This window comes from Scyliorhinus torazame, chromosome 1, assembly GCF_047496885.1.
Source record: "Scyliorhinus torazame isolate Kashiwa2021f chromosome 1, sScyTor2.1, whole genome shotgun sequence".
In the NCBI taxonomy this organism is placed as follows: Eukaryota; Metazoa; Chordata; class Chondrichthyes; order Carcharhiniformes; family Scyliorhinidae; genus Scyliorhinus; species Scyliorhinus torazame.
Window position 1 is genome coordinate 94,352,003 of NC_092707.1, and position 27,294 is coordinate 94,379,296.

At 48.4% G+C, this 27,294-nt stretch overlaps 2 protein-coding genes across 2 annotated transcripts in view; one reads left to right on the plus strand and one right to left on the minus strand.

Moving 5' to 3' along the window:
- Positions 1-319: 319 nt before the first annotated feature.
- On the minus strand, positions 320-23,486 carry mrpl40 (mitochondrial ribosomal protein L40). Its single transcript, XM_072498194.1, has 4 exons — positions 23,308-23,486; positions 10,306-10,389; positions 6,398-6,553; positions 320-801 (listed from the first exon to the last, which is right to left on the minus strand). Exons 1-4 carry the CDS (start codon positions 23,340-23,342, stop codon positions 492-494), a joined length of 585 nt encoding a protein of 194 aa, XP_072354295.1. The 5' UTR covers positions 23,343-23,486; the 3' UTR covers positions 320-491.
- Positions 23,487-26,397: 2,911 nt separating this feature from the next.
- The window catches only part of hira (histone cell cycle regulator a), a 166,780-nt gene continuing 165,883 nt past the window's right edge, over positions 26,398-27,294 (plus strand). The window contains 1 exon segment of the mRNA XM_072498209.1: positions 26,398-26,573. Coding sequence (XP_072354310.1) covers positions 26,537-26,573 — 37 coding nt within the window. The 5' untranslated portion in view covers positions 26,398-26,536.

Below are 27,294 nucleotides of genomic sequence, written 5' to 3' on the forward strand. Positions count from 1 at the left end.
CTACCTGGACCAATGCCCCGTCCGATCCCCGTAACCCTTACCTAACCTTTGTACCCCAAGGTCAATTTAGCATAGCCAATCCACCCAACCTGCACATCTCTGGACTGTGATAGGAAACTGGAGCACCCAGAGGAAACCCATGCAGACACAGGGAGAACATGCAAACTCCACACAGTCACCCAAGGTCAGATTTGAACTCAGTCCCTTGCACTGAGGCAACAGTGCTAACCACTGTGCCACAAAGTACAACATGAACACAGGCACCTGGTCACATGACAGTATATTACCACAATGCAATAACAGACAACAGTCAAAAAAATTAACAAAAGAAATTTAATAAAGCCCAGTAAAGTGTCTGGAAATTTGTATATAAGCATGACATACACATTCATGCTACAGCTGTGTGGTATATTTACATGTCAATATTCGCTTTATTTAGAAAAACATTGCTTTAAAAGGACAACCAAAAAGCAGCAAGGGTCTCAGCTGTGTCACTGTGTATACACTTTTGTGATATCTCTGTATTTCCCATCAGGTGCTTCATAGTTGGCTATGGGTGGAGTAAAACTACATCCCTGTAACTCCAATGGAAACAGTCCTTGGTCCCGTTTAATGGCAGCCTGGTACAACTCTTCCGATTCTAGCCGCAGTTCCTGTAGAGCCTGCTGCTGTGCCTCAATCATGGACTGGATCATTTCAGCTTCCTTTTCATGTTCTTTTTGCTTATAGCGTGACCATTCCTTCATCAGAAGTGCTCGCCTCTCGGTCTCTTCCACTGGCAACTTGGGAGGATCTCGTACTCTGTAGGCAACATGTATTCAGGTAAAAAGTTTTGAAAAGTCTCGTCTTTTGGATGGTGAGTGGGTTAATGAATAGATGAGTGGGTAGTAGGGTCAGGGTCAGTTGTGGTGCTCAGTTCAGTCGCACTAGGCCAGTAACTGAGTTAGACCAGGTACTAACCAGTGTGACATTTCCAGAGTAAATATGCAGTAAGTCCCACTTACCTGCCCAAGTATCAGACACTGAGCTCAGTATCAGAGGCTTTCACAGAGGGTCCAGGGCAGCACAAATCAGCACAATGGAAGTTTAAACTTCCAGGATAATTTCAGCGCATGTCTGACATGTCTGCCAACTTATGTCTAATCTCCAATGATCTAGATAATAGAAAATTTGGGCCAATATTTCTCAGAAATATATCCTATGCGCTGCACAAAATTAATTACTTGAAAATGTCATGACTTCTGTAACCAAAAAAAGCAAACATTTTGTGCACAGGATTCCATGAACAATAATGAAATGAATTACCTTTCAATCTATTTATTGTTGATAACATTGATTAAGAGAGGACAGCAAAACTCAACGTTCTTCTTCCAACAGTAGAAAATGGGATTTGGGACCGTTTAAAACAGATGAAGTCTCAGTTCGAAGTCTTAACTCAAGACAGAAATAAAGCCATATATTTACATAGCACTTTTCATGACCTCAGACATCCCAAAGCATTTTGCAGCCAATTAAATACTTTTGAAATGTAGTCACTATTCTAATGCAGGAAATGCAGCAAACAATTTGTGCACATCAATCTTACCCAAATGGGAATATAGCAATGATCAAAATCTGTTTGTGAAATTAATTGAAGGTTACTTGGTCAGGGCACCAGTGAGAATCCCATTTCTATTAGATGGGGAAGAGCAACACGTTCTTGTGTCCATCATTAAATATAACCAAGAACAAATTGGCTGATCATTCATCCAATTGATTGTGGAATCTTGCTGAGTACAAAATGGTCAGTGTGTTTGGTTACAATAGTCATTGCACTTTCACTTAATTAATTGCTTGAATGATAAATATTGGCCTGAACACCAGGGAGAACTCTCCTGTTCTTCAAAATTGTGCCTTGGTATATTTTATGTATCTGTAATGACTTAGGTCAGGCCTTTGAGATTGGCCAATTAGAATAAGAGTTCCCTGATTAGTGGCCAAATCAGGGAACCCCTTTCTGTGTACATAATAGGGAGTGTCAGATCTTCTGCACCCCCCGGTGTAGACAGCAGACTAAATGGTCATGGTTGTTCAGCTGTTGGGTTTGTAAATAAAAGGAATTCTGGTGACGGGACTTCTGCCTCCGTAGACTTATTACAGTATCTCAGAGCAGAGTTTGTTTTAATGGATCATACAAAGGGTAGTATCTCAATTGAATGATTTAAATTATGAGCTCAGAGGGCCATCAGTTGAGCTAAAGCTGGGAGTTGAGATGCACAAAAGCCCCATGTTACTATGGACTGGTGGATGGCTGAACTATCAATCTCTCGTGCCAAATAAATTAGCCACCTGAATCCTGGATTTACTGTTGTGTCTTCATTTACACTAACTCCCTCTATCTCTCTCATGTAAATCTACTACCGCTGTCCCCTTTTACTTCATATTTCTTTTTTTCATAATATTTTGTACCCAGTGTCCCTCTCTCCCAGCCCAGATGTTAGATCACTGCTCTTTTCCGAGATGGAGGAAGATAGATAATGATGATGACGCAAAAATAATACAATTAGATTAAAAGAAAGTCTAGGTCTGAAAATGAACACTTACCAGCAATATAACAAAACAAATTACAATGAAATAAGTTCAGAATGAGTAGTTGCAACTAATTAAAAGAACAATTTAAAAAAACTAATGTCAACCCGGACTTCAACAATTGGGCAGCCTGCTCCCAGCATCGGAACTGAATTTAACCAGGTTGAGATTAGCTCGTTTGTGTGTCAGTTATATCAAAAGACCTCTCGAAGACTTCCGGTGACAGGGATGTGCTGGGTAGTCACACATCAGGTGGCTCTCCTCCCACAAACTCAAAAATAGACTCTTGAAATGAAATGAAATGAAAATCGCTTATTGTCACAAGTAGGCTTCAAATGAAGTTACTGTGAAAAGCCCCTAGTCGCCACATTCCGGCACCTGTTTGGGGAGGCTGTTACGGGAATCGAACCCGCGCTGCTGGCCTGCCTTGGTCTGCTGTAAAAGCCAGCAATTTAGCCCTGTGCTAAACCAACCTTTACCCGACATAGCCTGCTAATACTGGAAAACAGTATCCCTGCACCACAACCAACACCAGCAGAGAGGCCGAGCAACAACAACTCGAGAGGCCGAAAAGAGAAGCGAAATGGGAAAAGCAAGTAGCTGAGCCGGCAGACGCACGAGGTGACAAAACTCAGGCCATGTCAGAGCGAGAAAGACTGACCTGCCGCGCAAGGAGCCCGCCCTCCTCATCAGAGGATGGTTGGAGGATGTTTCTCTCAATGGAACTGAGAGAACATAGAGAGGAGACAAAAAATATTTCAGGCGGCAGTCAGGGTGGCGGTCACAGAAGCTCTGGTGACCATGCAGGTAGTCCTGGTCAAGGCGGAGAGGTGACTGGAAGCCCAGGAGAGCACCCTGAAGGAGCTAGAAAAGGCCTTTTCAGACCAGAGTGACTGGATCGCCGCCCTAGAGAAACAGATAACGAAGTTGGTCGCGATGCAGGGGAGTCTGAACGGAAAGGTAGAGGATCAGGAAAACTGATCAAGGTGCCAAAACCAGCAGATAGTGTCCCTGCGAGAGGGGATCGAAGACAATTTGGCCCAAATGCTGGGCAATCTAGTGGGAAGGGATAGCTTCCCCATCCCACCAGAAATAGACAGAGTCCACCGGCCGTTCCGTCCAAAACCCAAGGCTGAAGAACAACCGAGGGCGATAATTGCTAAAATACATCAGTATCAAGACCGGGAAAGAATCCTGCGGTGGACAAGACAGATGAAATCAATAACTGGGAAGGTCACCAGATCAGAATGTACCAGGTCATTGAGGCTGACCTGGCCAAGCGTCGGACAGAGTTCAACAGGATGAAAGCAGCCCTGTACAAGAGTGGCGTAAAATTTGGTAATGCTGAACCTGGCCAAACTCTGGGTCACAGTCCAAGGCTGGGAGCACTTCTTCTTGGCCCCTGTGGATGCAGACAAATCAGTCTTGGAGAAACGGCAGTAGGGACAGCGATGAAAAGAGCACCCGAAGAGACGTTTATTTATTAATTTAATTAACCTTTTAAAAAATAAATTTAGAGTACCCAATTAATTTTTTCCAATTAAGGGGCAATTTAGCATGGCCAATCCACCTACCCTTTAATTAACCTTCTTGAAGGACACTTTTCGCGGGACTACATTACCTCATTCTGAGGACGGGGTGTAGCAACGGAGGAAGGAAAAGAGTGAGGGCAGCAGAGCGCAGCAAAGGGCGAGGAGAATGGCAGACATGGAGAATAGACAGCAGGCAATTGGTGGATACATTACCAATTCCAGGAGGAGGGGGGGCCAGCACACTAACGGGAAAGCTAGCACCAGAAAGCATGAGCTAACGAGAGAGGGGCCGCTGTGCATCTCCCGAAAGGGAGACAGCGCCTGACAAAGGGAGGGGGGGGGGGGGGGGGGGAGGGGAAGTGGTACGAATTAGCAACAGGGGAACAACGAGGGGAAGAAACAGGGAGAAGGCAAAGCTTTGACAAAGGGTCACCTGGACGTTTCGCCAGACAAGCTGAGATTTTCTAGCATTTGTTCTTTGGTTTCAGATTCCAGCATCCGCAGTAATTTGTTTTTATTGGAAGAGGGCTCCTGCACGGGGACCTCCCTTCGGGCCCTGGCCACGGCTGCGCTCCCATCCCCGCCGAACAAACACCCAACGAGCCCAATGATTGCAACACTCGGGTCATGTAACCAACTTCGACAGCACTTCAGATGAACCAAAATGTCCGTTAAAAACCCCATCTGCAACAATCACAGGTTCGCGCCAGCCATAATGGAAGTCACCTTCAAAAGGTGGAGACAGGACAGGGAGGACATTGACAGTTAGGAACTTCTGACAACACTTGAGGAACTAACAGAGAAGTTCCAGCTCACGGGGGTGGGGGCTCTGTATGTTGGGAAATACAAACGTACCCACGACCGCCACAACAATCGCTGTTAGAGGACTTATTGGATGGAGACATGCTAGGGAGAGGGAATTGCGGCAACCTGTATGGGCGACTAATAGGAAGGGCAGACACACCACTGGACAAGACAAGGGACAATTCGGATGAAGCCCTAGGGTTTGAAATAGGATGGGGATAGTTCTGGTCTTGTCCCAGACTTGTCGGGTTCTGGACAGCCTTCTTTGATGCAATATCCAAGGTGGTGGGTATGAGGGTGGAGCTATGCCCGAGAGTGGCAGTCTTCGGGGTGTCAGAACAGCCAGGTCTTTTCATGGAGCGGAGGGCCGACATCCTTGCCTTTGCCTCACTGATTTCCCACTGGAGAATTTTGCTTGGCTGGTGATCAGCAGCACCACTCAAAGCTGCAGACTGGCTGGCTGACCTATCGGAATTTCTCCAGATGGAGAAAATTAAATTCGCCATCCGGGGGTCAGAAGGCTTCCACAAAACATGGGAGCCTCCCAGGTTCGATTCCGGCTTGGGTCACTGTCTGTGCGGAGTCTGCACATCCTCCCAGTGTCTGCGTGGGTTTCCTCCGGGTGCTCCGGTTTCCTCCCACAGTCCAAAGATGTGCAGGTTAGGTGGATTGGCCACGATAAATTGCCCTTAGTGTCCAAAATTGCCCTTAGTGTTGGGTGGGGTTACTGGGTTATGGGGATAGGGTGGAGGTGTTGACCTTGGGTAGGGTGCTCTTTCCAAGAGCTAGTGCAGACTCGATGGGCCGAATGGCCTCCTTCTGCACTGTAAATTCTATGATAATTATCCAGTTGTTCCAAGATGTGTTTGTAGCCAACAAGCCAGAGGAAGAGAGAGAGAAGCCATGGTATAACAACAAACGCAAACGAAAGGAGGAGGAGGGGGAATAGAGAGGCATGGATGCCAACCATGCCCAGCAAACATGATACACGGCGTCACGCCAACCAATCAGGAACGGGATATGAAAACTAATGAGGGAAAAGGGCATGCCAGAAGAACAGAATGAGAGGGGGGTCAGGAAGAAAAGGGGAAAGAGGGAGGCAGGGGACCCAGCTAGAAATGAACACCTACTGGAGAAAGTAAAACAAGAAGCCCTAACCACTCTAAATAACAAAAGTCAACTGATGTAAATAATGGAAGGCGACATGAAATTGATGTTCGCATCCCATGAGTGAATAAGAGTAACTGTGGCCTTTCTGAGAGGCTATTATGTGTCTTAAATATTGGCCAGATAATCCATTTTGGATGTTTAAATCTGGGAAAGTTGGATGCCTTATTGCCACTACAATCATTTTAAGAACATAACAAATGGCAAAAGACACAACCACAAAGCAACCTAATTCCCCCCCCCCGTCAACTAAACAATGATGGAAGACATTTTTCCCTCTGGGAACTAATGAAGTCTTTTGGATTTTTGTTTCCAGTCACACAAACCTGGATTCATCAAGGAACTTAGTTCGAGTGATGAAATCTTCGATCGGGATCAGCTCTGGAGGGACACGTTCCAATTTCTTCAGTCTTTTTCTCAGACGGTCTCTTACTGCCTGTTCTCTCCTGGGATCCACTTTCTTCTTTTTCTTCGGTTCAGCTCTGGAAAACAAATTCACATAAATACTGAGGAAATAATTTTAGCGACACTTTTGTCTTCCAGGCATCTCTCCCTGGCAATACAGTAGTGAGGGGACCTGTTTCCAGCATCTGCTGCGGCCACTTTAATCCAGCTCCTAGGAAGCAGAGATGGGGTAGCAGTGCCTCATCCACTAGCATCCTTTACGTTTTCCCCAGTAACAGCAGTGAAAACTGGGATTATGTTAGGTGGAAATTCACAGGTCCAGGCTCATTTATGCCAACACAGCACCCATTTGATACAAGGATTTCAGGCAGAGGCATCATAAAGGAAAGAACTTTCATGTTATATCCATTTTGTTTTCTTTAAAACACTCTCTATTTTGACATTTCCTGTTCCCCAACTGTTATGGGTTAAGTCAGCAAATGGAAGGGGGGGGAGGGGGTATTTAAAGCTACAAGAAATATAATGGTTAATAGGAACCAAAGCAGCATGTGAGGAGAGGGTAGAGGTTAATAGGATGAACAGGCAGGGCCAGTCTAATGACTATGGAGGGGAAAGGAAACGTAAAAAATTTAAGGAGACTGTGGGAGAGAAAGTTGGGGATGGGACTAAGTGTTATCAGAGATCAGTAAAGTAGATCAGAATGTCTGAAAAGCACAGTGCACAAGAAACTCCTGCAAGAGAAAGACAAATCTGTCGGCCATATTTAAAAAGTTTGTACTTGAATGCACACAGTAGTCAATGAGCTGACAGCACAAATAGAGACTAATGGGTATGATTTAGTGGGTGTTGTGTTTGGTCATTTGTACTTTACGAAGGAATTTACCAAACACTTTGACTTGTCCAAACCAGAATCTTTTCTGCTATTGAGTGTTGTGTGGTAAGATAGCAATTTGATACAGAGCACGTTATCATGGAGTCTGCCAACTACTCCTCTGGAACTTGCACCTAGCACTGACCATTCACATGTATGTCTTATTACCCTCTCAATCTTCTTCTGAAGATGGCCGGATGTGTCTCCCTTTATAGCGGAGTCACGGGTCACATGACCTTGGTCTAGAGACCACTTAGCGTGCCTGTACTGCCACCTGCTATTTGGAGGTCGCAAACCATCCATCTATGATATGGCCCATAGGCACATTACCACAGTGGGGATTACTGAAATATGGTTGCAGGAGGACCAGGACTGGAGTTGAATGCCCAAGGGTACTCAGTATTCCGAAAGGATAGACAGGATGGAACAGGAAGTGGAGTTGCTTTATTGGTTGAAGATGACATCAAGGCTATATGAAGAAATGATATTGGCACCAAGAGCCAAAATGTTGAATCGATCTGGCTGGAAATAAAAAACAAGGGAAAAAACTCCTTGGAGGAGTAATTTACAGGCCTCTGAGCAATACTTCCAAAGTGGGGCATAGTATGAACCAGGAAATAATGAGGGCTTGTGAGAAGGGCACAATGGTAATCATGGGTGATTTTAATATGCATATTGACTGGATTAATCAAATTGGCAAGGGTAGTCTTGAGGGAGATTTCTTAAGTGTATGAGGGATTGTTTCTTAGAACAATATGTTATGGAGCTAACCAGGGGGCAGGCTATTTTAAATTTAGTATGATGTAATGAAGAAGGGTTGATAAATAGTCTTGTCGTTAAGGATCCTCTTGGAAGGAGTGATCACAGCATGCTAGAATTTCAAATTCAGATTGAGCGAGAGACGACAGAGTGCCATACTAGAGTTTTAGCATTGGGCAGAGACAATTATACAGGCCTGAGGAAAGAGTTGGCCCAAGTACACTGGGCACAGATAATTGAGGGTAGGACAGTTGCGGAACAATGGCAAATATTCAGGGAGATAGTAAATACCACTCAATTAAAGTACATTCTTGAGAGAAAGAGAGAAAAACGTTCCATGGCTAAGCAAGGAGGTCAAGGAACGCATAAAGTCAAAAACTAGGACAGACTATACTGCAAGTACTAGTGGTAAGCTGGAGAATTGGGAGAACTTTAAGGTTCAGCAAAAGGCTACTAAAAATTAAATCTAAAGAACCAAGATGAACAACGAAAGGAAACAAACAGAAAACATAAATACTGATACCAAAAGCTTCTATAAAAATATATAAGGAGGAAGAGAATAGCTAAAGTAAATGTTGGCCCTTTAGAGGACGATACTGGTGAGGTAATAATGGGGAACATAGAGACGGTGGAGGCATGCCTCTGTGTTCACGGTAGAAGATAATAAAAAATTTCCAAAGACTAGAGTTAATACAGAGGAACCTGGTGCAATGACCAACACTAGGGAGATGGTATTGAATAAACTGATGAGATGAAAGGAAGATAAGTCTCTGGGACCTGATGGCATGCACCCTAGGGTATTAAGGGAGGTTGCAGTGATTATAGTGGCTGCATTAGATATATTTCAGAATTCCCTGAATTCTGGAAGGGTCCCAGTGGACTGGAAAAACACTAATATGACACCCCTATTCAAAAAGGGAGACGCAAAAAGTAAAAAACTATAGACAGGTTAGCTTGACCTCTGTGGTGGGGAAGTTCTGGAATCATAGAATCCCTACAGTGCAGAAGGAGGCCATTCGGCCCATTGGGTCTGTGCTGACCCTTCGAAAGAGCACCCTACCAAGGCCCAATCCCTGCTCTAACCCTGTATCCCCACTCAACCTTTGGACACTTAAGGAGCAATTTAGCATGGCCAATCCATCTAACCTGCACGTCTTTGGACTGTGGGAGGAAATCCACGCAGATACGGGAAGAAAGTGCAAACTCCAACAGACAGTCACCCAAGGTTGGAATCGAACCCGAGTCCCTGGCGCTGAGGCAGCAGTGCAAATCACTATGCCACCCTGCCACTCCATTAAGGAGATGACAACATTTGAAAAGACAATGCTCAATCCACCATTGTCAGCATGGTTTTGTGACGGGCAAGTCATGCTTGAAAAACGTGGTTGAGCTATTTGAGGATGTAACCAGCAAGGAGGATAATGGAGAACTTGTAGATGTGGTATATATAGACTTTGGGAAGGCATTTGATAAGGTGCCGCACAAAAGACTGATCCAGAAGTTGAGAATGCAGAGGATTGGGGGTAGAGTACGAGATTGGATTGAGGATTGGCTGACTGACAGAAAGCAGAGGGTCAGGATAAATGGGTCCTTCTCTGATTGGCGAACTGTAACTAGCGGGGTGCCACAGGGGTCAGTCCTTGGACCTCAACTGTTTACAATTTATCTAAATAATCTGCAAACAGGGACAGAGTGTAACATAGCAAAATTTGCGGATGATACTAAAATCGGTGGGAAAGCAGGCAATGAAGAGGAGATAAAGATTTTACAGTCAGATATAGATAGGCTAGGAGAGTAGGCCAAAACCTGGCAGATGGAGTTTAATGTAGATAAGTGTGAGATTATCCATTTTGACTGAAAAAATAGAAAGACAAAGTATTATCTAAATGGAAAGCAGATTCAAGATGCATCTGGGCAGGGAACCTAGGTTGTCTTTGTTCATGAATCGCAGAAAGTCGGTATGCAAGTGCGGCATGTAATTAAAAAGACAAATGGAATGTTAGCGTTTATTGCAAAAGGACTCGAGTATAAGCTAAGATACTCAAAAATTGGCCAAATATAAACACATTTCTTGAGACTGTCCCAACTACAGTATTCATCCACAAAAGAGGAATTGACTGCTGGAATATAATGGGTAGAGTACCGTTCCATTCATACCCAGGGAGGAAGAATTGCAGCCTGTCTTAAAATGCACTGTACCTCATTGGTAAGGATTCTCTGAGTGCCAACAGGGACATCCGCCAGTGACAATATCGTACAGAAGCATTCCACACTGAACGAGGACTGAAAGAGAAGGAAAGACAATGTTCTAGATTAATTTTGAGACCCATACATTTGTCCTGGAGTTGACAGTTCTTGCTCTAATAAAGTTAACCCCTCCTCTTAGCATCTGGTCTCACTCAGATAATAAAAGTGGAAGTCAAAAACTGGCCTCTGAGAAAATAGAGGGGAAAAAACCTCTGCTTCCGAAGCTTTTTGTCCTGTGCTCAGAGTATGTCCTGATGAATGCAAGACAAAGAGCTTTGACACCAAGTCTCTTTTATTCGGCAATACTCAAGTCCAAGTCTACCTTAACAACATGGTTCTGCCAATCAACACAGATGCTGATGAACACTGGGTTGTGCCCATTCTCTGCCAGTAATGTCAACTCCATATTCACCAATACGTTGTTAGATTGCTTACCTAAATAAAGTAGAACATTTCTCCAAATTAACAGTGGCAAAAGTTATCCAGCTCCAGTCAGAAGTCCAGTACCCTTGCCCCAGTATCCATCTCTCTCTAGCTGAACCTTGCAGGTTGATCTACTTCTGGTTTATCTCAACTGAGATTCTTGTGACTTGTTCCAAGCCAGCCTCTTATGTTCCATTCTATATGATCACCCTCCCACCTTCCATAGATCATTAGTCAATACACTAATTTTAACATTCTGTTCTGCTTTGCACAGCTTCCACCTACACTTTCTCTCTGAAATCTCCTCCAAGCTCTTTACCATCAGTGATAAGGCTCTATCCCAAAACTCCCTCACCTATGACTTCTTTTTATAGAATTGTTGAAACCCTACAATGCAGAAGGAGGCCATTTGACCCATTGAATCTGCACCGACCCTCCGGAACAGCACTCGACCAAGTTGACTCCAACCACCTTATTGGCGGAGGTTATTCATGAAGGCCTCGCCTTCTCAACGTTGCTCCTTGCCGGAGGCATGGTGACCCTCAGGTTAAATCACCACCAGTCAGCTGTCCCCCTCAAGAGGGAAAGCAGCCTGTGGTCATCTGAGACTTTGGCGACTTTACTTTTTACTTACTTTATTCCAACCATCCTGCCCTATACCCTTAACCCAGCAACCGAACGTGCACATCTCTGGACACGAGGGTCAATTTACCATTGCCAATCCGAAGCAGGCACTCCCAGTGCAGAATTTGGAGTTGTGAGGTTGTTGCTGTGGTGGAGAGTGGAGTCGGGGAGAGGGCGGGCTGGTGCTGCCAAATTTTAGCAACTATTACTGGGCGGCTAATATAGCCATGATCAGGATGTGGGTGGTGGGGGAGAGGTCGGCATGGGTGCGCATGGAGGCGGCTTCATGTAAGGGCACCAGTTTGGGGGCATTGGTAACTGCGCCTCTGCCATTCCCACCAGCACGGTACTCCACCAGTCTAGTGGTGCTGGTGACCCTGAGAGTTTGGGGCCAGTGGAGGTGGCATGTGGGAGCAGTGGAAGCATCGGTCTGGGCCCCAATCTGTGATAATCACCGGTTTGCCCCGGGGAGTATGGACATGGGGTTCTGTTTATGGCGAAGAGCGGGGATTGAGAGGATGGGGGATATGTTTATAGAGGGGAGCTTTCCGAGTATGAGGGCGTTGGAGGAAAAGTTTGGGTTGGCGAGGGGAAACAAATTCAGGTACCTGCAGGTGCGGGACTTCCTTTGTAAACAGGTGTCAACCTTCCCGCTCCTACCGCTAAGGGCGATTCAGGACAGGGTAGTTTCCAGAGGGTGGGTAGGAGAAGTGAGCATCTCGTACATTCATAAGGAGCTTATGGGGTCGGAGGAGACGCAGACCGAGGAGCGGGAGGAGGAGCTGGGAGGTGAGATTGAGGATGGTCTATGGGCAGGTGCATTGAGTAGAGTCAACACGTCTGCAACATGTGCCAGGCTCAGCCTGATACAATTTAAGGTTGTGAACTGGGCTCACATGACAGTGGCCCGGATGAGCAGATTCTTTGGGGTGGAAGACAGGTGTGCAAAATGTGCGGGAGGACCAGCGAACCATGTCCACATGTTCTGGACATCTCCAAAGCTTAGGGGATTTTGGCAGGGGTTTGCGGACGTCATGTCCATGGTGTTAAAAGGGTGGCGCTGAGTCCAGAGGTGGCGATTTTCAGGGTGTCGGAAGACCCGGGAATCCAGGAGGAGAAAGAGGCAGATGTTCTGGCCTTTGCTTCCCTGGTAGCCCGGAGACGGATACTATTAGCATGGAGGGACTCAAAGCCCCTGAAGTCGGAGACCTGGCAATCGGACATGGCTAGCTTTCTCTGGAGAAAATCAAGTTCACCTTGAGAGGGTCACTATTAGGGTTCACCCGAAGGTGGCAACCGTTCGTTGACTTCTTTGCGGGAAATTAATCGTCAGCAGACCGGGGGGGGGGGGGGGGGGGGCGGTGTAGCTTAGATTAGAGTAGGGGGTCAATAATGGTGGGACCTGTACGAGAGGTAAATGGGCTTTTGCAATATGTTTATGGTTTCATGTATATTGTTTATTTTGTTGTTGTCACTATACCAAAAATACCTCAATAAAATGTTTATTAAAAAAAAACACATCCTGGAAATCCAAGGTCAAGGAGTTGGAGAAGGAGGTGCTCAACGTGGAGTCATGTCTCGGTCAGCCCAATGAGGACCCAGCCCTGCAGTTGATGTAGAGAGAGAAGAAGGGCACGCAGCGGGACCTGCACCTTGTCCGGTCGTGCGCGAGGCCGCAGATCCAAATCCTCACGGACATGGACCGCGGCGCTCCCTTCTACGCGCTGGAAAAAAGGCACGGGGTCCGTCAGCAGTTCCTTCCACTGCTGACCGACGATGGGTCACTTATCTTGAATGGGAAGTGGTCAGGGCCCAAACCCGAAGCTTCTACAGAGCCCTTTTCTCCGTCCAGCGAGGATGTTTGCAGAGTTCTGTGGGAGGGCCTACTGCAGGACGGGCCGGAGGGCGCCGGGAGGCTTGATGTTCTATAAGCCTGGAGGTGGTGACCACCGCCCTCCACAGCCTGTCCAGGGACAAAGCCCCAGGGCTGGACAGGCTGGCCATGGAGTTCTTTTGCGAGTTCTGGGATGTCCTGGGGAGTGACTACGTAGGGTCCTGGGGGAAAGTATTGTGACCAGGGAGATGACCCTCTCGTGGCACAGGTTCACCATTACCCTGCTGCCAAAGAGGGGGGACCTCAACGACCTTAAAGGCTGGGTGAGCGGTCTCCCCCCTCTGCACGGATTACAAGATCTTCGCCAAGGTGATGTGTTTGCGCTTTGGTACCATGCTGGACCACATGAATCACCCTGACCAGTCCTACGTGGTCCCGGGCCGCACAATCCACGGCAACATCCATCTGGTCTGGGACCTGGTCCATCATTCCCAGAAGGCTGGTCTGTTGATCAGGAGAAGGCGTTTGAAAAGTTGGATCATGAATATTTATTTGGGGATTCGGCTTCCGGTGGGGGAAGAGAGCAGTCGCGGGTGGAGGAGCTCCAGGGGAGGAACAAAGTTGCGTCCCGCTCCTCGCCGAGAACTTGCAGTCAAGCGCGCAGATTCACCCGTTTGAGCCCCCCGCAACAAGAGAGTGGGGACGAAGAAAAAGCCGGGCTCCAAAGCGAATTAAAGCGGGAGACCTGGGCGCTCGGGAGCGGAACGATCCGCCCCTCCCACCCCACCATGGCAGCAGAGCGTGGGGCAGGACAAGCAGCGGCCCGGACAAGCAGCGGCCCGGACCTATGTGGAGACCGAGCAGGGACTGAGCCAGCAGGAATGACCAAAGACGCCCCCCCCCCAGGAGAACGCAGGGTAAGGCGAGCGGCGGCCCGGACCAAAGCGGGGACCGAGCCAGCATCAGGGACTGACCCCCCCCCCCCCCCCGCCGGGCAGCGACCACCACGAGGCAGGTGGTGGAACAAAGAGGGATTCCCGGCCCGACCAGAATCCTCTCTCTCGACCCTGGGTGAGGGGGAAAAATAAGATCTTCCCCTTTTTCAAAAAAAATCTTTGAAAAGATAACTTTCAAAGAAATAAATGTTCTCACTTTAAAAAAAAAAAAAATTTCTTGAAAAGAGTTTTATTAAAAAAAAGTGTTAAAGGAGAGAAGGGAGGGGAAAAGAAAAAGGGGGGTAAAAAAAAAAAAGGGGGGGGGAAAAGCCAGAAGGGAGCCAAAGCAGAGGGAGAAAGGGCACCAAAAGCAGTCGGGGCAATGGGCGAGCCCGTTCAGATGACGAGCTAATCGGCGCACGAAGCGGAACGGAAGGTTCGCTGCAACAAAAAGAACTCGACAGACAGGAGCATTTCCCCCTGGGCCAGGGGGGAACTGGAACTGGCAGGCAGCCTTTGCCGAGGTGCTGAGGGAACATCAGCAGGAAAACAAGGCAGAGGCCAGAGCAGACCTAGACCTAGACGAAAGCAGTGCAGACAGTGATGGCCAAGGCCCTGGCGGAGGTGCAGCTCGCCCTGGGCAGAGCAGAGGAGAAACTGGAAGCCCAAGAGGCAACCATTAAGGAGCTGGGAAAAGCTGTGACTGACATGAGTGACCGGATCACAGCCCTGGAGAAGGAGGTGACGAGACAGGGCACAACGCAGGGGAGCCTGAAGGGCAGAGAGGACGATCAGGAAAACCGCTCGAGAAGGCAAAATGTCAGCATAGTGGGGATCGAGGGTAGAAACCCCACAGCATACGTGGCTGAGATGCTGGGCAACTTAGTGGGGAGGAAAACTTTCCTCAACCCACCAGAAATGGACAGAGCACACCAGTTGCTGCGCCCGAAGCCCACGGCAGAGACCACCCGAGGGCAGTTATAGCTTAAACTGCATCGGTACCAAGACAGAGAAACAATCCTGCGCTGGGCCAGGCAAACCAGAACCTGCAAATGGGAAGGACACTTCATTAGAGTTTACGAGGACATTGGGGAAGACCTAGCCAGGAGACAGGCCGACTTCAATAGAATGAAAGCAGCTCTTCACAAGAACGAAGTGCGTTTTGGTATGCTGTACCCAGCGAAACTCTGGGTCACATACCAAGAAAGTACTTCTTCACAGCCCCCGCCGAGGAACACGGGCTGGAAAACCAACAGCTAGGGTAGAAATAAGGGGCCCCTGGCAAGGGGCAACAACGCGCCGACGGGAGGGGGGGGTGAGGCAACGGCAGGCCCCCCCGCCCCCACGGCGAGCGCACCCTGAACAAAAAGCAAACCACTACCCGAGGGACCGCATCAGGTGGGAGGCCAGGCCCCAGCACGAGGGAACGAGAGTAGCGGAGAACGGAGAGCAAGTGAGAGGAGTGCAGGGTAGGATGGGGGAAGAGCGGGCAGAGAAACACAGAGGCTGGGCAGGGGAGAAGCGAGACAGTAACTCCCTAAGAGGGGGGGTCACCGCACTAGCAGGAAAGCTAGCTCCGAGGACCTGCAACAAAGCAGGGCCGCAGAGCGCTCCCAACAGGGAGAGCAAACGGGGATAGGAACAGGGGAATGGGGGACAAAGGAGGGGTATATGGGAGAGGGGGGAAAAGGGGGGGAAAGGGGAGGAAAGGGAGGAACCGGGGGGGGAGGGGGGAGACAGGGAGGGAGGGACCAGGGAAGGAGGGACAAACAAAGCTAGAAAAGGAATAGCAATAGGGCTACAAAGTGCCACAACCAAGGGCTCGGAACAAGGAATCGCTGCAAGCATCCACCCAGTACGGTCTCTGGACGAAGGGAGACCCAAGAGTGCAGGGGACTACCCGCATGGTAGACGCACAGTGGGCGGCCATGTCGGGTGCCCCCTGGACAAAGGGAAACCCCGTTGCACAGGGGCACGACCGCATGGAGAGAGCAGTGACAGCGGCCATCTTGCTCGGCCCCCTAACAAAAGGAAACCCCGGAGGGCAGGACGCGTCCACCAGGTAAGTATGGTTAATCCCACAGGAGCGGGGGGGACAGAGGGCCCCCACCAGGATAGTCACCTGGAACGCAAGGGGACTCAACGGCCCAATGAAAAGATCCAGAGTCCTCACTCACCTAAGAAATATGAAGGCTGACATAGTCTTCCTCCAAGAGACACACCTGAGAAAGCAGGACCCACTGTGGGTGAGAAAGGGCTGGGTGGGACAAACCTATCATTCCGGCTATGGGACGAGGGCCAGGGGGGTGGCAATACTGATCAGCAAGAGGACGATGGTTAGGGCGACAAAGCTGGTTACGGAACCAGGAGGACGGTACGTCATGGTTAGCGGGGCTCTGGATGGGGCACCGGTAGTACTAGTTAACGTGTACGTGCCCAACTGGGAGACACGAGCTTCATCGAGAAGACCATGGCAGAAATCCCTGACATAGTGACGCACCGGCTAATCATGGGGGGGGGGGGGGGGACACAGACTTCAACTGTGTACAGGGTCCAACGATTGACAGATCAAACTCCAAAACGGGAAAAACCTCAAGCATGGCAAGGGAACTTGGTCACTTTATGGAACAGATGGGAGCGGTGGACCCCTGGAGGTTCACCCTCCCAGGGGAGAAGGAGTTCTCCTTCTTCTCCCCAGTACACAATGTATACACCAGAATTGACTTCTTTGTGGTGGGGAAAACGGTGCTTCCGGGAATAGATAAAGTGGAATACTCCGTAATTGTGATATCAGACCACGCTCCACACTAAATTGACATGAGGCTGGAGACGGGCAGGGCCCAACGCCCCACATGGAGGTTGGACATTGCCCTACTAGCTGACAAAGGCCTTCAACGGAAAGATATCGCGGACCATAGCAGAGTACACGGAGAACAACCAGAATGGGGAGGTCTTACCCTCCACGTTCTGGGAAGCGCTAAAGGCCGTACTAAGAGGGGAAATCATCGCTTTCAAAGCGTGAAGAGATAGGGAGGAAAGGGCGGCTAGGCAGCAGCTGGTCAACTCCATACTGGAGGTAGACCGTAAATACTCTGAGGCCCCTGACCGTAGAGCTCCTGGCAGAGAGGAAAGAGCTACAAATGAACTTTGATCTGTTCTCCACCAGGAAAGCAGTGCACCAACTCCGCCAGGCACGTGGGACCCTATACGAACACGGAGACAAAGCCAGCCGCCTGTTGGCACACCAGCTGAGAAAGCAGGCAGTCACCAGAGAAATTGCACAAATCAGAGATACCAGAGGCACATGTGAAACAGAATCAGAAAAGATCAACAAAACCTTCAAGGCCTTCTACCAAGGACTGTACACCTCAGAGCCCCCAATGGGGGAGTCCAGGATGAAACGATTCCTTGATGGACTGGACATACCAGTCGTGGGGGAGGGCAGAAAACGGGGCCTGGAAGCACCACTAGCACTGGGAGAGATCATGGACAGCATTAGCTCCATGCAGGCGGGGAAGGCGCCGGGACCAGACAGGTTCCCGGCGGACTTCTACAAAACATTTGCAACAGCACTGGCTCCGCACCTGAGGGAGATGTTCACAGACTCGCTAGCTAGGGGCACACTGCCACCCACGCTAGAACAGGCCTCAATCTCGCCGATATCTAAGAAAGATAAAGACCCAACGGAATGTGGGTCAAACAGACCCATCTCACTGCTGAACGCAGATGCCAAAATCCTAGACAAAAGGCTAGAAGCCTGCGTACCAGAGGTTGTCGCAGAGGACCAGACGGGCTTTGTCAAAGGTAGACAGCTTACCTCGAACATCAGGCGCCTGCTGAACATGATAATGACCCCCTCCGGGGAGAGAGTACCAAAGGTGATGGTCTCCCTAGATGCAGAAAAGGCCTTCGACAGAGTCGAATGGAAATACCTCATAGAGGTACTGGAGCGGTTTGGGCTTGGAACAGGGTTCATCTCCTGGGTAAAACTCCTATACAACGCTCCCATGGCGAGGGTACGGACAAACAACACCAACCCCCGATACTTCCAGCTGCACAGGGGCACCAGACAAGGATGCCCACTGTCCCCGCTGCTGTTCGCTCTTGCGATCGATCCACTAGCAATTGCGCTCAGAGCAGCAAAAAGCTGGAGGGGGGATCCGAAGGGGCAGCAGAGAGCAGAGTCTCAGTCTATGCAGATGACCTGCTCCTCTACATTTCAGACCCACAAAGCAGCATGGACGGAATCATCGCGCTCCTGAAAGAGTTTGCCGCCTTCTCGGGCTACAAACTCAACATGAGCAAAAGCGAGATCTTCCCGGAATACCCACAAGTAGGGGGGGGGCAACACTAACAGGACTGCCGTTTAAACAAGCCCGACACAAATTCCGCTACCTCGGGATCCAAATAGCCCATGACTGGAAAGGGATCCACAAATGGAACCTCACCAGTCTGACAGAGGAAGTAAAAAAGGACCTGCAAAGATGGAACACACTCCCACTCTCCCTCGCAGGGAGAGTCCAGACGATCAAAATGAACGTACTGCCCAGGTACCTCTTCCTACTTAGATCCATTCCGATCTACATCCCCAAGACCTTTTTCAAGCGCGAGACAAACTAATCATGGCGTTCCTATGGGGGGGTGGGGGGGGGGGTGGGGGTGGGGGGTGGTGAAGAATGCTAGGATCCCAAAGAAGGTCTGACAAAAAACAAAATCCAGGGGAGGGCTAGTCCCAAACCTACAATTCTATTACTGGGCAGCGACAGCCGAGCGAATAAGGGGATGGATCAAGGAGCCAGAAGCCGAGTGGGTGCGCGTGGAAGAGGCCTCCTGCATGGGGACCTCCCTCCGGGCCCTCGCCACGGCAGCAATCCCATCCCCACCCAAAAAACACTCCAGCAGCCCGGTGGTGATAGCCTCCCTCCAGTCCTGGAATCAACTACGGCAGCAATTTGGCCTGACCACAATGTCAGACAAAGCTCCCATCTGCAACGACCATAGGTTCACACCAACGCTGACTGACGCCACCTTCAAAAGGTAGGGACAGGACAGACGGACACTGACAGTCAGGGACTTATACACAGACGGCAGGATCGCAACACTGGACAAACTGACAGAGAAATTCCAGCTAGCCAGGGGGAACGAGCTAAGGTACCTGCAACTAAAAAACTTCCTACGAAAGGAGACAAGGACGTATCCACAACAGCCACTACTGGAAGAGTTACTGGACACAAACATACTAGATAAAGGAAACTGTAGCGACATGTATGACCGACTGGTAGAAAGGGTCGACATAGTACTGGACGCAATAAGAAAGAAATGGGAGGAGGACCTGGGGATTGAAATAGGGTGGGGACTCTGGAGTGAAGCACTGCATTGGGTCAACTCCACCTCCACGTGCGCAAGGCTGAGCCTGACGCAACTAAAAGTGGTACATAGAGCCCACTCAACAAGAACCCGTATGAGTAGGTTCTTCCCGGAGATGGAGGATAGATGTGAACGGTGCCAAGGAGGCCCGGCCAACCACGCCCACATGTTCTGGTCTTGCCCCAGACTTGCGGGGTACTGGGCAGCCTTCTTCAAGGCAATGTCCAGAGTGGTGGGGATGAGGGTGGAGCCATGCCCGAAAGTGGCGGTCTTCAGGGTTTCAGACCAGCCAGATCTATTCCTGGGGAGGAGGGTGGACGCCCTTGCCTTTGCCTCCCTGATCGACCACTGTAGAATCCTGTTCGGCTGGCGGTCAGCAGCACCACCCAAAGCTGCAGACTGGCTGCTGACCTCTCAGAATCTCTCCAAATGGAGAAAATCAAATTCGCCATCTGAGGGTCAGACGACGGCTTCCACAGAACGTGGGAGCCATTCACCCAATTGTTCCGGGACCTGTTTGTGGCCAACGAACAAGCAGAAGAATAGCCAGGTAGCCAAGAATCAGGGGAAAGTAGCCAAAGCATGAGAGGGAGATCGAGACCTGGAGAGGGGGGGGGGGAGAGAGAGAGAGGGGGGGGGGGGGGGCGGAAAGAAAGGCAAACCACAGGAGGAGGGGGAGGGGCAGAAGCGGGGGGGAGGGGGAGGGGGAGAGGGAAGAGACAGGGAACAATAGAGGAGAACCAGGGAAATAATAGCCGGAAGGAGGGCGCAGGAAATGATAACAAACTTGGCATCTACAGGAACAGAGAACAAGGAGAATACAGCCGAAAGATGGGAGGAACGGCTGAAGCGGAGGTGAGCGCGAGATGACAACGGCAGCAAAATCCGTCCAGGAGAAGCAAGTGACAACACCAACACCAGATCCATTCAAGTATTGCCCTCTGTAATTGTTTCTCCGGCACCCAAATGTATATCTACCCCCCAGTCTCCACCCCTCCACCCCACTCAAACGGATGCCTACTTATGTCTTGTAAATAATTTTGCCAATTGTACAGAGTTGCTGCTGTTGAGCTGGTGCATAATACCTTACCAGTTACTTTATTTTATTTCTTTTCTATTATTACTTTTTTTGGGGGTATGTTTGTGTGTGCCCTTCTCGTCTATATAGATTATATGTGTACATAACGTAAATATACTTTGTTCAAAAACCCAATAAAAAACATATATATTAAAAAATATATATTTATTTGGGACACTGCAAGCATTTGGGTTCAGGACACATTTCGTCACCCGGATCCAACTTCTGTACACTGCCGCAGAGTGTCTCCTTAAGGTTAACAGGTCCCTAACGGCACATGTTCGCTTTGGGAGGGGAGTGGTTCAGGGCTGTCCCTTGTCTGGCCAACTCTATTCTATTTCCATGGAGCCTTTCCTGCGCCTCCTTCGGATGACTGTCGGAACTGCTTCTGCGCGGGCTGGGAATTGGGGTGGGCCTCTTGGCTTATGCTGATGACGTGCTCCTCATGTTCTCCAAACTTGCTGACCTGTGGAGGATCCGAGAGTGTCAAGCTGTGTACTCAGCCTCGTGCTCTGCCAGGATCAATTGGACCAAGTGTTCCGGACTCCTGGTCGGTCCGTGGCAGATGGATGCCCTCCCAGAGGAGTTCAGGCCTTTCAGCTGGAGCAGAACCAGCTGAAAGGAGTTCTACTTGGGAGTTCATCTTTGCCCGGCAGAGGAATCCTGGCCGGCTAACTGGCAGGAACTGGAGGCCAAGGTCACTGTTTGCTTGAGCTGTCTGCCATTTCTGCAGCCTTGTGGAGTCCCTGGATCATGTCTATGTTACATGTTATAGGCCGCACTCTCTTTTTAGTTTTTGACAAATCTTTTGTTGATGTTTTGTTTGCACTTCAGCTCCACGCTCCTGATCTATGGGCACCCAGTGCGGAGAGGGGCAGGTAAGGTGGAGGATCGCCTTGTGAACCTGCTCCTGGGCCTGGTAAAGCATGCCATTTACAGGTCCAGGCAACGGGCGACCGAGGTAGTCGTCCAACCAGACGGTCTGCCCCTCTTTCGTGGCCGGGTGTTCTTAGAAAGGGGGCATGCGGTGTCTATGTGCACCATTGAGGCCTTCCATGCCCGGTGGGCACCACAGGGTTTGGGGTGCTTTATTGACCCCTTTAATTGCACTTTCATTTAATGTTTTTAAGTTTCCGTTGATCTTTGTTACTTTCAGGCAGTGCCCCTGTCAGGAGCGGCCCTTTCTGCTTTGTCCCCAAGTTTGTTTCCTTTCTTCTATTTGGTTGGTTGACCTCAAGAGTGGCCAGACCACTTAACTTGCACATCTTGGGACTGTGGGAGGAAACCGGAGCACCTGGAGGAAACCCATGCAGATACAGGGAGAACGGGCAAATTCCAGTCACCCAAGACCAAAATTGAAACTGGGTCCCTGGCGCTATGAGGTAGTAGTGTGCCAATGTGCCTCCCTTCAAAACCTGTTGAAAAGCTATCTTTAGGGTCATACATTCAGTCAGCTACAACAATCCTTCTGCCAAGCCTCAGCATTGGTTGAATGGTAGCTCTCTCACCTTCGAGACAGAAAGACATTAGTTGGCAGTTCAAGAGACACAATGTAGGCTGATGCTGCAGTACTGAGGGAATACAGTACTGCTCAGCAGTGATGCCTCCGATCAGGTAAACCATTCAGCCCAGGTGTAGCCTACTTTCTCAGAACGATACAAAATATGTTATATTCCAAGAGCAGGGGTTTTCTGTCGGACAAGATTTACCTTCGACCAACATCGCTAAATGGTTAGCTGGTTGTTGTTGTTCGTGGGATCATACTGTGCGCCAATTGGCAGACGCATTTCCTATATTATAAGACGATATGACACAGGAGCAGAATTAGGCCACTTGGCCCATCGAGACTGCTCCACCATTCAATCATGGCTGACATTTTTCTCATCCCCATTCTCCTGCCTTCTCCCCATAACCCCGATCCCTTTATTGATCAGAAACCTTTTTAATCTCTGTCTTAAAGACACTCAGTGTTTTGGCCTCCACAGCCTTCTGCAGCAAAGAGTTCCACAGATTCACCACCCTCTGGCTGAAGAATTTCCTCCTCATCTCTGTTTTAAAGGATCGCCCCTTTAGTCTGAGATTGTGTCCTCTGCTTCTAGTTTTTCCTACAAGTATAAACATCCTCTCCACGTCCACTCTATCCAGGCCTAGCAGTATCCTGTAAGTTTCAGTAAGATCCCTCCTCATCCTTCTAAACTACAATGTGTACAGACCCAGGGTCCTCAACCATTCCTCATACAACAAGCTCTTCATTCTTGTGAACCTCCTCTGGACCCTTTCCAAGGCCAGCACATCCTTCCTTAGATACGGGGCCCTAAACTGCTCACAATACTCCAAATGGGATCCGACCAGAGCCTTATTATAGCCTCAGAAGTACATTCTGGTCTTGTATTCTAGCCCTCTCAACATAAATGCTAACATTGCATTTGCCTTCCTAACTGCCGACTGAACCTGCACGTTATCCTTAAGAGAATTGTGAACAAGGACTCCCAACAGAACATTACAGAAATCACTACACTCTAATTACACTGGGACTCCAGAAGTTGCGGAAGGTGCTATATAAATGCAAGTTATTTCATTTACTCTTAGGGACTCTTTGCCTACACATGAGATTGACACTTGTGACCGTGAAATGCACTAACAGGGACAACCCTTTCAACATGGATCCTAGGCCTCTCCCCTCCCAAACTCACATCAGGCCGATGACCGGCCGGACTATCCAGGACATGTCCACCGTGCAGAGTCGCCGCCTCCTTGTTCACACCTTTACCGATCTCTCTCGCTCTCCCCCTCTCACCAACCAAATCGCAACCTCTCCTCAGTCGTGGCCACACTACCCGAGTTACCTTCAGCGGCGCACCAATAACAGCAGCTCATCGTCACAGAAATACAGTCCGACTAGGATGCAAAGTTCGCGATTAATGTTCCCAGATCTCACAATCAAGAACCTGAGCAAAGACACACACACAGGGGTTTGTTTTCAGATTAAACATCTCTTTTAAATTTAAAAAAATAAACTAAGATTATTAACGGGACGCCGCATTTTGTTCTTTTTATAAAATAAATGTACAGCAACCACACTTATTTTTAGGGGCAATCTGTACAACAAACATCCGAAGTCTTCAGAAATGGGAATTAATAACTTCATTTATAATGAGCAACAATGAGATATTTGAATGAAAACACTTGGGGAAAATATAACTTGCTAAAGGACTGCACAGCATGGATTTAGGAAAGGAAAGTGTTGTGACGTTTTCCCAAATGAACTTGCATTTATAAAGCGCTTCTCACAACTGAATAAATTGTGATATTCTTGTACTTTCAACACAATTTTGACCAGCTTTCTCACAGATAATTAACTGCAAAGATCTGGAGTTACTGAAAACACTGTAATGTATTAAATTTGATAAATATTTCGGTTAGCAAGAGGAAACAGATTGTTGCCACGAATTATAATTTTTCAGGGTGGAAAGAGTTTTCAATTAGATTACCTAAAGAGTTGGTCTTAGAAGCCTTATTTCTTTAAAAATGCTCCTGACTTTGTCAATGGTATTTTGAGGAACATTGGCAAACTGCAGAATATAAAGTATGCGAGAGGAAATTAATGTGCTGCTGTGTTCCTTACATTACAACAGTGACTGCACTTCAAAACGATTTAATTGGCTGTAATGTGCTTTAGTGGTTGTGTAAGGTGCTATATAAATGCAAATCGTTCTTTTAATCAACAGTACTTGGATCTAGAGGAAGAGAGTGCTGAACCATTTGTTCTGGAATATTTTGTGCACATCTGTTCTTTTAATGATATGAAGTATATTACTATCCTTGAGTGAGCATTGGAATAACGAATAACAATTAAGAAAAAAAGAAATTGTCGGAATAGGATATGGCCATTCTCAGCAACAAGTTCATCATTTTTTTAATGCCACCCTTCCTCATACATTATCTCTAAATTGCTTTTCTCTGTGGAAATGGTTTAGCACAGGGCTAAATAGCTGGCTTTGAAAGCAGACCAAGGCAGGCCAGCAGCATGGTTCAATTCCCGTACCGGCCTCCCCGAACAGGTGTCAGAGTGTGGCGACTAGGGGCTTTTCACAGTGGCTTCATTTGAAGCCTACTTGTGACAATAAGCGATATTCATTTCATTCATTAAGTCCATTTACTAATTCTTTTGACTAATAATTTTAATTCTTCATGATAGTGAATAATTGACCTGGGTCAATTCTTCAGCTTCCACACACAATCATCTAGAAAACTGCAAATATATCACAACAAGCTGCATTTGCCCCAAAAATGTATAAAATCCAATTACCTTAACATTTCTTTATAACTTTAAGTCTATTGAGCACTAAATCTTGGCTGACATTTGAGTGCAGTACTGAGGGAGTGCCGCACGACAGGAACGGGTTTATTTTGATGAGATGCGAATTATCACCGACATCCAAGCCCTCTCCTCTTGGGCGAGTGTAAAACATCTAAAGAGATAACTGGAAGAAACGCAAGGGAGTTCTTTCTGGTGCCCAATTGTAATTAACCAGCACCAAAAACAGATTATCTGTTCTTACTTCATTGCTGTGATGTGGAGATGCCGGCGTTGGACTGGAGTGAGCACAGTAAGAAGTCTTACAACACCAGGTTAAAATCCAACAGGTTTGTTTCAAATCATTAGCTTCCGGAGCACTGCTCCTTCCTCAGGTGAATGCTGTGTTATCATAGAATTTACAGTGCAGAAGGAGGCCACTAGGCCCATCGAGTCTGCACCGGCTCTTGGAAAGAGCACCCCACCCAAGGTCAACACCTCCATTCTATCCCCACAACCCAGCAACCTCATCCAACACTATGGGCAATTTTGGACACTAAGGGCAATTTATCATGGCCAATCCACCTAACCTGCACATCTTTGGACTGTGGGAGGAAACCGGAGCACCCGGAAGAAACCCACGCACATACGGGGAGGATGTGCAGACTCCACACAGACAGTGACCCAAGCCGAAATCGAACCTGGGACCCTGGAGCTGTGAAGCAATTGTGCTATCCACAATGCTACCGTGCTGCTGTTAGGGGTCTTGTTACACACAAATTTAAGTGCTTACCATATTGTATTAATGACTACTTTCCAATTATTTGGCTGTAAAGTGTCCTGCGCTTGTGAAAGAATGACAGTCAAGCTGTCAAGTTGTGGTGATACACCACTGTACTTCCCTACCATTGTACAAAGTATATAATAGTTGTGTGTAACGTGGCCCTGTAATACTGTGTATTGTACTGTAGCTCTGCAGAGGTTCGGTCACTGGTAGGGCTCTTTGCAAGAACAATTTAACTCGTCCCACACCCAGCACTTTGCCTGCAATATTTTCTCTTCATAAGTTTTTACAAGCCATGATTGGATCTGCCTCCGTTTCAGGCAGCTGGCATTCCAGATCATAGAGCGATTCGCTGCCTTTTGTTTTTTTTCCCGGTCACTCTGTATCGTGACTGGGGCAGCATTCTCCCCAGGAAGATTAAGATTTTGCCAATTGCTGAACACTCAAGTCGCAGCCAAATAGGGCGAGTGTTAGGTTTGCCGATGTTTTGGGTTATCACACAAACCCTTCATTCATTGTACTCAGAGAAAATAAATAAATGAAGCAATTAGATTAGTATGTGTTCAAATGAAGAACGACAGATGTGATTGAAAGTTAAAACTCCGGGTCTAAGTGCAGCTGTCAAACGGGTCATGTTTTGGGGCTTTATTTTGCACAGGAACGTTTGTCCTGACCTTGACGTTTCCTCGGAGTGTTCCGGCCGCGGCGCGTGGCTTTCCGGGGAGCGCTGAGTGCGTTGCTCCCTTCCGGCGGGAGCGGAGTGAGAGGCCGGGGGCACCCCGGGACAGTGACACCAGGAGCGAGTGAGGTGCAGCTCGAGTCCCAGGTCTCAGGGCCCAGCATGAAGCTGCTCAAACCTGCCTGGGTCCATCACAATGGTGAGCGGTTGCGTGGGGGGGGTGCGATGACCGGGGGAACTCGGACTGGCAATGGGACGGTGGAGGCAGGAAGCCGGGAAGGTCTGGAGAATTGCAGGAAGGTTGAGGTGACTGTATCTGTCAGAGTGGGTGAATGGGAATTGTGGCAGAAACTCAAGCGTGGGCTGGAATCGGGGTGATTGGGAGGAGAGCTGGAGATCTAGGACACCCAGGAGCTTGAATGGGTGTCAGAGTCCCAGGAGGAGTTGGTAGAAGTGGCGATGGGTTACATAGGTCTGCCTGGCGATCCAGATGGACAACCGTAGAGTCCTGCCTGGACTGAGAGGCATTAGTGTCGGGTAATCCACAATGTATGTACTGGTGGACTTCGAAGAATGGATATGGAGTGGAACATGGTGACTGAACCAGTCTCCACAGTAGTAGGTACTTGGGACAACTAACTATGGGGCGACAAGAATCTTGAGATTAAAAACTAAGAGGCGGAGTAGGCCACTCAGCTCCTGGAGCCTGCTCTATATTCAATGTTTATAACTGATCCTTGGCCTCAACTCCATTTTCATGCTCAATCCCCATATCCCCTGATTTCTGTAGTGTCCGAAAATCTATTGATCTTGCCCTTGATTATACTCAAACACTAAGCAACCACAGCATTTCAGGTAGAGAATTCTGAAGACTCTCAACTCTCTGAATGAAGAACTTCTCATCATAGTTTGAAATAACT